Source organism: Chrysochloris asiatica, unplaced genomic scaffold (assembly GCF_000296735.1).
Source record: "Chrysochloris asiatica unplaced genomic scaffold, ChrAsi1.0 scaffold00410, whole genome shotgun sequence".
In the NCBI taxonomy this organism is placed as follows: Eukaryota; Metazoa; Chordata; class Mammalia; order Afrosoricida; family Chrysochloridae; genus Chrysochloris; species Chrysochloris asiatica.
In genome coordinates, this window is record NW_006408928.1 from 1,462,665 (window position 1) to 1,476,871 (window position 14,207).

General features: G+C 35.3%; 1 protein-coding gene across 1 annotated transcript; it reads right to left on the minus strand.

Moving 5' to 3' along the window:
• Positions 1-1,075: 1,075 nt before the first annotated feature.
• Positions 1,076-2,035, minus strand: LOC102834422 (olfactory receptor 8D2-like). Its single transcript, XM_006876756.1, has one exon. It carries the CDS (start codon positions 2,033-2,035, stop codon positions 1,076-1,078), a length of 960 nt encoding a protein of 319 aa, XP_006876818.1.
• Positions 2,036-14,207: the final 12,172 nt, after the last annotated feature.

Consider the following 14,207-nt stretch of genomic DNA (forward strand, 5'->3'; position numbering starts at 1 on the left):
TGAGAAAATGGTGTATAGAAATGATTTAGTTAGACCTCTCACCTTAGAACATGTTATACTCTCAGAATATTGAGATCGCCAATAGAAATGGTGATCTATGGAGTTGAATTTATGAATGGCAGAATCACTAGTTGCCTCTGTGCTTTGTTAGAAGGGTTAGGCTTCATCTGGAAAATATCATCACTGGTGTGCTTTGTGCTAGATTTTACATTATTAATAATTTCTTCATCAGTTTTGTGAATATTTAATAATTATGGGTTATGTTTTTAAAGACCAATATATATGGCAGAACAATCCCAAGCAAGATCCATAAAGGGAGCCTCAGATTAGTCAAGTATGCATTTATTTGTTGAATTAAATTCATTTACAAGGTTTGAGATTATTATTTTCTGAACAAAGCCAGGTGTCACTTATCTTGAGTGTTGTCTAGCTTGTTATGTAAGACATAAGGAATGACTGTTAATTAACCAAAGGTAAAAATTAACTTCTTGACCACAGTCATGTTGATTTCAATCGCCTTATGTGCATGGGAAAGCTAGACAATGAAAATGAAAGACCGTAGAAGAATGCATACATTTGAATTGAGCCTTTTGAGAAGAATATAGAAAGTACCATGGACTGCCAGAATAACTAAAAAAATATGTCTTGGAGGAAGTACAGGAGAATGCTCCTTAGAAGTCAGATGGCAAGACTTTGTCTCTCATAATTCAAGTATGTTGTCAGGATGGAACAGTCCCTGGCGTAGTACATCATTCTTGGTAAAGTGGAGTGTCAATGAAAAAGAGGATTTTCCAGCAGCGAAGGTTGTAGTACCACACAGATTCATCTGAGAGTAATTTTTTAAAATAAGGATTCTTGAGACTCATCAATGCACTATTGAATCACAACAGCATGAATGGTTTTCTCAAGGTTAGATATCTATGTCTGTATCTATGTGTATGTGTGAACAGACTCCAGTAAAAGGGTAACATCTGACAGCCATAGTGTAAGAATCAATATTGGGATATTAACTTTGAGAACCCGAAAGATAAGCTAGTTTCAAGAAAGTGATAGAAGCGTACTACTACTATGACATTTAGTGGTTCTGACTACTAACCTGAGGTGGCCCATATCTAGTACACATGAATTTCTTGAGAACATTCTTTACATCCTTATTCCTCAAACTATAAATTAAAGGGTTTAGCATAGGGATCACTGTGGTATAGAACACAGAAGCCACTTTCTCCTGGGCCATGTTGCTACTGGATGCTGGCTTAAAATACATGAATGTGAGGGATCCATAAAAAACCCCAACAGCTATAAGATGAGAGCCACAGGTACCAAAAGCTTTGGACCTGCCCTCAGCTGAGGGCATTCGAAGTATGTTAGAGAGTATAAAGGCATAAGACATGATGATGGGCACAGTTGTTGCTACCACATTGAATCCACCTATGAGTATCACCAGTAGTTCATTGATATAAGTACTGGAGCATGAGAGCTTTAAGAGAGGCATTATGTCACAGAAGTAATGGTGGATGACATTATCATCACAGAAAGACAGCCTGGTCATGAAGACAGTGTGAGCCATAGCTCCTGAGGAAGCTATGATATAGACTCCAGTCACCAGCACATTGCAGACCTTTTGGGACATTATGACATTGTAGAGAAGTGGACTACATATAGCTACATATCTATCATATGCCATGGCTGTCAGCATGTAGCACTCAGCAATAGCAAAAACACAAAAGAAAAAAAGTTGAGTCATACACCCATGATAAGAAATAATATTTTGCTCCCACAAAAAGTTTCCCAAGAGTTTGGGTGTAACAACTGAGGAGTAAAAGAGATCTAGGGATGACAGCTTACTAAGAAAAAAGTACATGGGTGATTGAAACTTGGAACTGAACATGATGAGCAGGATCATCCCCACGTTTCCCACTACAGTGACCCCATAGATCCCTTGGAACAGAAGAAGGAGAGGCCATTGTAATTCTTGCTTGTTAGTTAACCCCTCAAGGACAAATTCAGTTACTATGGAATGATTTTGCTTTGCCATTTCCTTCAGAAAATAGAAGATGTGAAACTAGAAAAAAGAAAAGCCACAGAATGTAAGAAAGCATCTGACCATGATTAATAATAATTATGTTGGTCTTTTGACAGGAAAAAAACCCAAGATGCAATACACAATTAAATAGAAAAATGGATCATCACACTGAAAGATTTTATTGTTGCTGTGTGTTATCAAGTCAGTTCTTAATCATAGCCATCCTATAGCACAGAGTAGAAAATCCCTTTAGGGTTTCCAAGGCTATAATCTTTACAGGAACAACTTAACCACCGCACCACCAGGTCTCTTTAAAATAGTTTAAGCATAGTCAGTAATAAGATGGAAAGTTGTATATTTACTAACCTAAAGACCTTGATAAGCTGTAAAGGTATAAAGATGAAAAACAATAATCTTTTTTTTTTTAATTTTTGATCATTCTTCAAGAGGACAAAGATGCTAGTAATTGTGCAACCCTCTGAAAATTTTATGTGTGCCTGCAACAAAGAATAGTTTAGTAATCATGGTTTGAACTGAAATTATTATTTACAGAGCTAGAAAATATTTATTGTTGTGGTGGTTAAGTGCCATTGAGTCAGTTCTGACTCATAGCAACCCTGTGTAGGGTTTTCAAGGAGTGGCTGGTGAGTTTGAACTGCCAATCTTGTGGTTCAAGCTGACCTTGTGGTCCAGTGCTTTATCCCACAGTGCCACACCAGGACTCCACTAGGGCACTGTTGTTGTTGTTGTCAAACGCCGTCGAGTTGATTCCGACCCATAGCGACTCTGTATAGGGTTTCCTAGGAGCAGCTGGTGAGTTTGAACCACCGACCTTGCAGTTCAAACGGCTTTGCAGTCTGGCGCATTAACCCACAGCAACACACCAGGACTCCACAATTAAAGGTTTTATTCAATCTTTAGAAATTAGTCTCAAGTTAAGTATTGGACCTTTTATGTGCAGCTGGTTGTTATGTTCATGGAATTCAGAGCAGTCTTCAAAGATAAACTGGTAAGGAAATGATCAAGATTATTAATCTTGAAAAGAAGCACAGGGCCTTACTACTGTAAAAGAAATAGTTTAATCCTAGAGAATTGGAGTTAGTACTCCATTGTATTTGATTATACTTTTTAGAAAGTATTTTAGAAGCTCTTGTTAGTGCATTAATGTGTTTGTGGAAAGTAAGGAAATTTGAAGAAAGAGAAGACACCATTTTCTATATCTATACAGTGCACAGTTCAGAGGCATTACTTCCATCTCAGTTGTGTTGATTTAAATAATAGCTGCATACCTTTGGGCCTATCATATTTTAATAGAAACAGATTTATCATTATCACTAATAATTGCTTTTCACTATAATCATTTTTGCAAATGTATACTCAGAATTTGTTTACTTACTTGAATGCTCTCAGGAGTAGAAGAGTTTTTGCTCCTACTAAATTTAAGTTTTCTCTCATGTAGTATAACATAAATTCATATAATTTCATGGGAAACATTATCTGTTCAGAACTTTGTTGATCTTGGTTAGAGTGTGATGTTAACACCTACCACCAAGAAATCAAACTACAAATTACTATATAAATAAAGACTAAATACAACCTCTTTATAACTTATAATTTATAAAGCTGCTTTCCTGCTCCTGCTATGCCATTAATGTGACATTTGGCGAGCTACCTTCATTGTTTATAAAATCATAGTGGTGAAATGAAGATCTGTAATTTCAGTTACACCTTCAAGATTTAAAAACTTGCTGACTCTACTCTGAGTGAGCAATAATAAAATGCTCTTTCTTCTCTAGTTCCCCAGAAGTCTTTTATAAGCAAGAGAATACTATTGTTTGTAGATACTTATGCTCCAAGGAAATGAATGAGAACAGTATTCTCCTAGGACTACAAGTGCAGGGAAGACTCTCAGTAGTAAAATCCTTCCTAAGAAAAAAATTAAGCAATTACTGAGCTATATTTACACACAGAATATTGGTACTCCAAGAATATTGCAATTGTCATAGTTCAAAATTAAAGTTTTGATCTCACTTTTTGAAAGTTGAAAACTTTATGTAATAGTGGGGAATGATTCCCATTTTGAAGACAACTGGCAGTGTATTGGTAAGGGTGTTCTCACTGACTTCAAAGAGCAGAGGTCTCATCTCTTACCTCTGTATACTCCAAAAGGAAAGCATAGTAACTCTAGTTTTTGATGTCTCGTAGTACTATAACTATGATAAATAAATAACTACTTTCCAGGTTCATTGAGCAATATTCTTGCAGTATTGATGTTCAACTAAAGATGAAGATACTCTATCTTTTTTAAAATATTTCTTACATTTTGCTGAAGTTATACAGGGACATGAGAATTCTTATCCACATTTATAAAGTCCTTCTGGTTTTTCCAAAAACAGAAAAATACATTTTAAATCATGTCATAATCATGGAGTTTTAGTCTAATGCTTGCAAACTTTGGCCTTGAAACTGTAAAACAGAATAGTTTCAAACTCATTTCTACATGTTTTTGTTTATTTGTTTGTTTTAAGATTAGACCATTCATTTTGCTGGGAAGATTAGACATTCATTAAGAAACATAAAGGACATACTCTGAAATATCAGTATTACATATTTCATGCAAATCCCCCTAGCAGCTTTCCCTACTAAATCTCAAAGTACTGAAGATAAAAAGGACTTCCAGTATATAAGAGAAAAAACATGGCTTTTCCTTCCTCTAGTTTCCAAAGCCATCGATGCTTTAAGAATAATTAACTTTTATTATCTGTTTTAGTTGGATATCTGGTGTGGCTGAAACCTAAGCATAGCAATGCTAACCACAAAGTTGGTTGTTCAAACCCACCAGCCATTCCTTGTAAACCTATGCAGGGTTGCCTTGCGTGGAAACCAACACAATGGCACTTAACAACTGTAACAACAAATTGTCTTTGTTTCTTTAGTGGCCATCATCTACAAACCAAGTAGTGTGTGAGGCCCTCTCCTGTACTTAATTTTCATTATTGTTTTGAATCATAGAGAATTTGTTATCAAAAAAAGGATAATATATGACTGGTAAACAATAGTCACTATTTAATAAGAGACATTTAAACAAGACAGTAGAAGTAATTGTATTTATAGTTGAGATTACTTTTTATTTAATCATTTTGTTCTACTTTTGCTCATCTAATTTTTCTCAAAAATCATAGAGCATATAGAATATAATTAGTATTTGAAGAGCTATATGCCTACAATAATGGCTTTTGAACGCTTTAAAAAAAATGTTTCTTCTTTAGTGTTTCTGGCAAAGCAGTACCTAAATCCTAAAAACCCTTTTAATTTTTTCCTTGGCTTACTTAATAAATGTTTCAGTCTAGAATGCAGTAAAACAAAAATTGTAAACTTTATGCCACATATAATTTTAGGACAACTTTACTATTTACTTGGGTAAGACATAGATTATGTTTACTATGTGCAGGTCACTGTAATAGTGCTGCTTATGTGTTTTTGATATTAACTGTTGCTTAAGATTAATGGACAGATTTTGAAATTTTATCAGATTTTATTTTGGTATCTGTCAGTGTAGTAATTTTTAAATGCATTTTTTTCTATTTTAAAATGTCTTTATATGATATTTATTTAGTACTTATATCTATATTCATTAATGATATTAATGACTATTCTTTATTATCTTTATTTTTTATATTTGTGCAGATAAAATCAGGATTATGATTCTGTCTTATTATTTAAGAAATTTTTCATCATTTATACTTAAGAAGATTGCAAATGATGAAGGAATTATTGGTTCTCTGAAGATATGCTACAGCTCACCCATAAGAAATGCAAACTTTCAGCCAATTTTGTACATGTAGTTCCAATTAGGGTTCTAATTTATTCAATAATCATTAGTTATTTAAAATATTTATCATTTTTGTCAGTTTTAGAAAATTTAAATTTATATACAAAATCATTCTTTTAAAATGTACGTAGAATTCCCTCAAATACATTCTATTCTCTAATGTATTTGTCGTTATGTTATATGTCTGATTGCTAAATTATTCACTTGTGTTTTTCCTTGATGGTTTCTGCAGGTGCTTTTCTATTATTAATTTTAAAATACTTTATTTGTTTTATTTATCAAAGTTATCATACTTTTAGTTCTAAATAATCTGTTCTTGATTTTATTTTTATTTAGTTATCTTCCTTTTGGTTGGTTTGATTTATCCTGTTAATTTCTTTCTTTTCAAGTTGAATCTTTAATTTATATTCAGTCTTTGCATAGTATATTAGAAAGATTTAAGGCTGTGGCTTGATCTCTGACCTTGTGCTCTAGTTCATAATACAAAATAATAGTCTCTTTTGCATTCACTTCTCAATTTTTTTTTTTTTAACTTTTATTTTACTTTCATATTAATCTTAAGAATTTTTAAGAAGGTTGTTTTATAAAAAATTCATTTAAATTCAATTAAACATTTCAATATAATACATTTAGTTGATTTGGGTTGGTGTTTTACATTTTATTGTTTTTAATCAGTATTTTCTTTTACTTATCATGCATTATTTTTTTATAAACTACGTTTTTGTATCCTTAACTAACACTGGTAAAAAAGTGTGTATAATTTGTGTACTTTCAAATATAAAAGCATGTTGATTTCTTTATCATAAAGTTTTACTTTTTGTTTATACTTTTAAATCTTTTTTTTTTTTTTTTTTTTTTTTTTATGAATTAGGTATGGTATTGCAGATCAGTGTCCCATTCAACAAAATGAAACATTTTGTTTCATGTCATTTATTCAATCCCCACAGTGTAACATCACTTATCCCACTTCCTTCCTGATTTCTGTTTTCATTCCTTCTTTCCTAATCCTGAACTTTATCCTTGAGTAAATGCTACACCTTTGATTGTAAGTGATTGATTATTTCTGTTCCCCTTATAGACCTATTGTCTTGTTGAAAACTGTTTTCACACATAAGTCATAGATGGGTTGTAGTTAGCATGCATTTCCTACATAACTCTGTAGCTTTAACCACATGGTATTGCTATAAGAAGATGCTCCATATCAGTGTAATTCTCATTGCTTTGCAGATTATCATGCTATTTCTCCCATGTGCCTTGGCAATTGTTCTTGGAGTTTATAGCTAAGTATATAAAACTAGGAGTTTATAATTAAGCATGTGATTTTTGTTTAATTTTTTCTACTTTGCATCTCATACTTTCCAACTTAAGAATCAAGATAGTCTCCTTTTATCCTTTTTCTTTTCTTGTTTATTGCTTCTGAGCTTTTTTCCTTTCTTATCTATTTTCTACAATAATCATCTTTTCATCTTAATAACCCGTCAATTTTGAAAAGTGTTATAAAATTGGGAATCATACAATTATAATAATTTGAAATTTGCTTTTATTTTTCATTTCCCACTAAGCATAGTGCCTTTAACACTTAAGTAACTTGATTGGTATATCAACAGTTCATCCCTCTATTGCCAAGTATTGGCCATAGTGTAGATTTATCACAGGTGATTTTAGGATTTATAAAAAATCTTTACTTTATGGATTTTCTGACATAATTGCTTTATCACTTTATTATTATTACTATTTGTAAATTGATTTCTTTCTGATTGTATTACTTTGTGCTGTTGTCAAAATCAGTTTACCTTCATGGTGTTTCTAAACACAGTTAATGACTTTTCATTGTCTCATATATGAATGTTGTTGTTGATGTTGTTGTTGTTGCTAAGTGCTGCCCAGTCAGTTCTGAATCATACTAACCCTGTGAAGGGTTTCTGAGAAGCAGCTGGTGAGTTTGAAACATTAACCTTCTTGTTCAAACCAACCTGGTGGAAGGAAAAAAAAGTGTCTCTACAAAATCATATAAACCAATAAGAAGTAAAAGTATTAAATTATAAAGCTATTGTGTCTTGAATTATCTACCACCTATATACCATTGAGAAGTCATGGTGTGATGTTGAGGACTAATGCTTCAGACTGCAAAGTCATTTGAAATGCAAGGCCAGTGGTTCAAGCTCACCAGCTGTTCATTGGAAACTCTGTACAGGGTCACTATGGGTCAGAATTGACTCAATGGCATTTAACAACAATAACAACATATACCATTAAAAGTAGTGTTTTCATCTCTCTAAATTTCCACTAAGGATTATGCCCTCATCTATTTATTTTTTGCTATAAAATGCAGTCTAATTGGTTCTGACTCATTCTGACTCTGCATAAGCTTTCTTTGTAGTGGCTGGTGGATTTGAACCACCGATCTTGTGGTTCAAACCAACCTTGCAGACCAATGCTTTATACTACAGCACCACACTAGCATTCTATATTCTATTTACACTAAATTAATATGGCAGTATTGGCTTCATTTAGAGATATAAATTATATTCCTCTTCAATGCTCTACGACTTTAGGGAATAAAATGAAGTCTGAAGGCCATGATCAAGGTTGTAGGGTGATAAGGTAAGATTTCCCAATGAAATTCTCATAGGACAGCCCTGTTTCCCTTAAAACGTGAGCAGGAGCATTGCTGGGATGTAAAAATGATCCTGAGTACAACTTTATATACAATTTTCTCAAGAATACACTTTCCAGTTTTCTTAAAACTTCTTCATAAGAAACCCTCATTATTATTATGTTAATTTTGAGAAAAACTATAAATGTTTCCCCTTGGAATACAAAAAGAAGAAAAAAACAGTTGCCATAGTGTTCTGAGCTGACCACTGCATTGAATTTAACTGGAAGATCCCTTAGGAAGTCTCTTTTCTGATTAGACCTTGCTCTCTGAAACACATTGATAAATACGAGACTCAGTACCAGTAATGAGTCATTCCATAAAATTGTCTTCATTAACTTTGATCTTGCTTTAAAAAAAATATGAAAAGATAAGTTATTTAACTAACTGAACTTTATGCAATGCTTTTGTCACCCATCAAGCTGGAAGATTGTTGATACTAAGATGTTATGTTAAACTAGAGCATTCTGAACCATCTGAAATTCCAACTTCAGTAGCTATAGCACTAATCATAATTCTATGTTCTTCTTCCATCGTTTCCTAGATTTTGGCACAGTTTCTTCATTCACTAAGAGTAATAATCTTCCCGGTGACTCAGCTTTGAGAACTTCTTGATTTCCTTAAAATGCTTGATCCATCTAAAAACTATTGTTTTTTGTAGTACTCTGTCTTAAGCCAGGATTTCTAGAGAAGCAAAACCAGTTTAAACACACACACACACATATGTTTATTATCAAGGAATTGGCTTACAATTGCAGAGTCCCAGGTCCCCAGTTGATGAGAGAGTGAGTCCCCACTGTTTATCCATTATATTGGGAGCAGGCCACACTCCAAAGTTTGCTCATAGATGCTTATCACAGAACTAACTATGCCTGTATTCAGTTTCATCACCTTTTGGGAATAAGCACATTACAACTGCTAAACCTCTGGATGTACTGGCCTGTTGGTGACCACAAGCACTAAGATGCTGAGACCCTGTGTCATGGATGAAAATCCAACACGAAGGCCCTCCTCAGGATTAGCCATGGACCCTGAGAGCCAAAGGAAGCGACCTCCTGATGTCCTGGGTTCATTGGTTTTTGTGAACTCACTGGTGGGCTACCTCTGTATAATTTTCTTTGGTCTTATTATTCATTCTATGCTTCTAACTCCAGTAATTGTAGCTTCTGAGAAAATGGTTTCTTATGTGCCTCTTTTAATGTCTCCACTGTGTTGGCAGTGCATAGGGTCCTGGGAACAAATCTCTCTGAGGAACATGCTCTGAGGAAGTAAGCATGTCAAAACTGTTCTTTATCAAGTTATTCAGTTATGTTTGATATTAACTTAATACATGAGCTCTTGATATCCATGTACAATAATAAAACCAAAATTCCCTCTAAAGCCAAGGCAGTAAAACTTCCTCATACAAACAAAGGCAGGTTTGCTGGGATTACGCAGGGAGGCTCTAGAGAGGAACTGCCCAGGGTATTCACTCAAAGTAGATTGGTAAATTCCGGGAGTATTGTTTAAAGAATAATAATGGCAGCCCCTCAAACTGTCCCCAGGTGTAAACAGATTAACCTAGATGTTCTCTTTCCTCCTGAAAGCTTAAGCCAGGTATCTGAAACAGCTTAACTCCCTTCAGACCTTTTAAATCCTTTTCACCTTTACCCACTAGAGATTAAGTGCTAAAGATATGTTAAGTAGCCTTGAGAAACCTCACATCACTGTCTTAGGTCATTTTAAGCCTAAAAAGTAATTTATAGCAGTTTGCTTGAATTTTTGGAAAATTAAAATGTTAGATTATTAAGACAATTTGCGATGTATATTTTAGAATTTGTTCTTGTAAATCATTGTGTCCTGTTTTGAATGATTAATCACATTTCATTTCTGTACCCTGTCTTATCTGAATAATCACCTTCTTCCTTTGTGCAAAATCCCTCCCTGAAAAAATAAAAGATGAATGCAGATTGAATGCTGCATGCAATACTGCCTGCAGTGCCATGCTACCTGCAATGCAGGGTCTGCCTGCCAGTTTTGCATCCACTCTGGTCTCAGAGTGTCTCTTTTTTTCTCTCATTGCATCTTTGTGTATATTCTTTCTCTATTTCTTTCGCTGCCAGATCTCCCTACTTCGTGAACCAAACTTCCCTCTCAAGACAGGTCCCCGACACTGGCCTAGTCCTGTTTACACAAAACCTTAACTATTAGAATCCACTCTTGTCAACTTAACACCTATAAACTATATGCATATTCTCTAAATAAAGAAAAATTGTATTTGCAGCTAACAAGAAATAACTAAAACACATAAAACAAAAATAATCGTGAAATTGGGGAGGTATATTGGTTTGAATGGCCAAAACTGGGGAATTCCTTCCCACAATACAGATATGAGATAGAACTGTAATTGTGAGTTGACTTTGCTTAAAAAGTCACAACCCAACAGTGGAAGAGGAGTTTGGGGACTACTGAAATCTGATGAAATACTAGGACACCCTCCCAGCTACAGGAAAGCAGATGTGTTTTATATCACCTTGTGGGCTTTTCATTAATAAGCACAGTGAGATAAAAGGAATCAGAAAGGAGTCTGCCAAAGGATTGAATAAGTTGTTGCTGTATCAATTAAAAACTCAATTGACTTACTAGAGAAGTCCTTAACAACCTGAGGCTCACTTGGAGAAATTCTGATGGTAGGAGTGGGAGCAGCTAGCAACTTCGGGCTTCCTCTTGCACCTTGGTCTTCTACCACTAAGGCCAAGGGACCTCTGCCTCCACTCCTTGGGGACAAGGGGCAGGCCTAGCCCAGTGGCCCATTTTTACACATTTGGGACAAGTCATTTTGGGTGTGTAACTGTGGGTAAGCCTTTGACTACTAAATGGAGCCCAGCAGTCACACTTAAAATATCCTGGCTTGCACTCCTTTGATCCCCAAGATTGCCTGATGAAACCAAGTAGGAGGTAGTTGCAACAGTGGTTGCTACTAATTTGACTCTCCAGCATTCCTTCCCCATTACCCCTGTGTCTCAGTTGTGATCCACTTTTTAGTGACCTCCTCCAGGAGAAGGTCAGCCTCAGTATTGGATCCAACTTTTAATTTCTGAAGATTCGCTGTCCAATTTATGCCAACTTTGTAAAATTCTCAGGCTTTATCTGAATGACTTTCATTTCTGCCACTAGACTAATGATCTTAAGGTTATGACTGGTAATTCCAGTGGTGGTTTCATAACCCCACCTAGGGTTAGCAGGTGGCACTACTGCCACCCTCAGAGAAAGGGTCAGTTGATGGGTGTGCAATTAGTCCTTACATGTTTGAGCTGTGCTTAGAATGCAGAATTTTTATCTGGCATGCAACAGTGGGAAAGCATGACAGAAGCATGCTTCCCCACAGAGGAAGCGTTCAGGGATCTCTGTCTCAATGTTCAAACCTTTATGCATCTAAGGGACCATCCCATATTGAGACAAAGATACCTGGATGCTTCCCCTGTGGATAAAAAGAGGAACTCTAGGGATACCTCGAGGTCCCACCACTAAAGGGATGTGGAGGGAGTAGTCGAGGAATGGAAAGAACCTTGAAACAGGCCTACTGTACCCATATCTCTCCCAATTTTACACCCATCTCTCCCAACTGTGTCCCCCCTCCTTCCTACAAAATAAGTCTAACTGAAGGATGGTATTGTTATTTAAACTCCCAATTGGAGCCAAGATGCCTGATTACCCAGAATATACTCAGGCCACATAGTATTACAAAATAGGTTCAGTTCCCATCACTGATAGGGGGAAGTAGGGTAAAAGCAGCAATGAAGTGGCAAGTTAAGCCCTACAATGTTCAGTGGGCTTCTGTGGACCCAGTTGGGGACCTGCTTGGCAAACAGTGTGAAGAGATCTGGGGACTCTTGGGCCCAGGTGGATTCAAAGGGAAATTCTGTTGGTGGAAGTCCTGGTGTGGCACTGTGTGATAAAGTACTAGACTTCAAGGTCAGTTTGAACAAGGTTAGTGGTTAAAACTCACCTTGGAAACACTATACAGGGTTTCTCTGAGTCAGAACCTACTCAAGGGCACTTAAAAACTTGAGACAAAATAGCCCAAATTGTTCCCTTATTTTAGGTTTCATAGAATTAAAAAAGGAATAAAGGTCTTAATTATTTTTAAAAATCTTTATAAAAACAGCCATTCTATCCCCATTTATCATGATTAATCATTGCTTGGCTGGGGAACCTTTGATAGTTTCACTTAAAACTGTTCTTTGCTAGACACTGCTGTTTTCCTTAGGCCCACTTCTACCACCTTTATTTCTAGACTAAACCTAGATTCTAATCAATTTATTTCCTGAAAGGAGAAGTACAGATATAATCCATGATGACATACACAACACTTTAAAAAACTATATGATGGTTCTAATTCATACTAGAAAAGTTCTGGGAATATATGGATATTAAGAGTGTATAATAATGGTGGGAGTAATATATAGCTATAGTTGGTCAATGTTATCGATATGAGTCCATGAAACAGAAATTCAGGACTGAAAGTTTTGGAGCTAGGGGCTAGAAAAAGGCCTTGACAGTTTGTTTGATTGGCAGAAACATGGACCAAATCATGACCTATATTAAATAAAATTGCAATTCCACATTATCCTTTCTTTACTGTAGAAGAAACTACCTAACAGTTAAAGTTATCTGAAAGTTAGACAGGATTTACAGTAAAAACAAACAAACAAAAAAAAAAACAAACACACAAACCCCTGCTTTAATACATACAGCTGAATAGAATATATTTGAAAAGTAGTCCCAGCATACTTGAAGAACTCTGATGTCACTATACTGTATGCCAGATATTACTGTCCGACCTGATACCATTGAATTGGAACGCTTAAATATAGTGGGAAGAATTGAATTCCAAGTGGCAGGAGCCAAGTGGCAATACATATTCACCAAAGACAAGGTGGTTGTGGCTATCATATTGAACAGCGGAGTCAATGCAGCAGTCAAGTTATTGTGACTCACAAAGACCTATGGCATTGAATGGTTGATCAAGGTGTCCCTAAATATGAAATGGTGGCAAGCCTACTAAATTCTTCACTAATGGGGGAGTTCTAGGTAAGGTGAACATTGGTCTAATTTGATTATCTATAACAGAGAATCACAATCCCTCAATGTTCCCAGACTTGAGCCAATTTATACTCTGACAAACTCTTTTTTTTTGGGGGGAGGGGTCTGAACACATTAACTTTATTCTATAAGCAAAATCAATTTGATGATTTGATGACAAGTTTGACATCCTATTTGTGCATACACATAAATAGTTGAGGTCACACAGTAGGAATTCATGCTTTTTCACACACCATGATGACAAACTCTTAAAGGAATGGGAAATTGATTCTCCTTGAGGTAGGAAAATGTCAAAAATGTATTCTGCTAATCTTTCTCTAAATCATCTAGAAATATAAAGATGACTGTATACTGAGGACAGTTAAATGGTTCAAGACTGGGGTAATTATTGGACACTTCATGAACTAGCAACAATTCCAAGAGACCCAAATGACACTGTGGTCCAACAGTCAGAGAAGGGGCTTATGAAGGTCAAGTGATCAATAGAATTTTATCTCAAGTTTAGTTCCCATCCAATGGGAATTTTCTTAGTTCCATAATGTTTAATTGGAAAATATATGCTCAGCAAATAACATTGGTTCCCTGACTTGTGAAGTGAGGACTATTATGGT

Excerpts from the sequence above, each read along its gene's own strand:
- LOC102834422 (XM_006876756.1), bottom strand. The coding sequence starts at position 2,035 with ATGGCAAAGCAAAATCATTCCATAGTAACTGAATTTGTCCTTGAGGGG.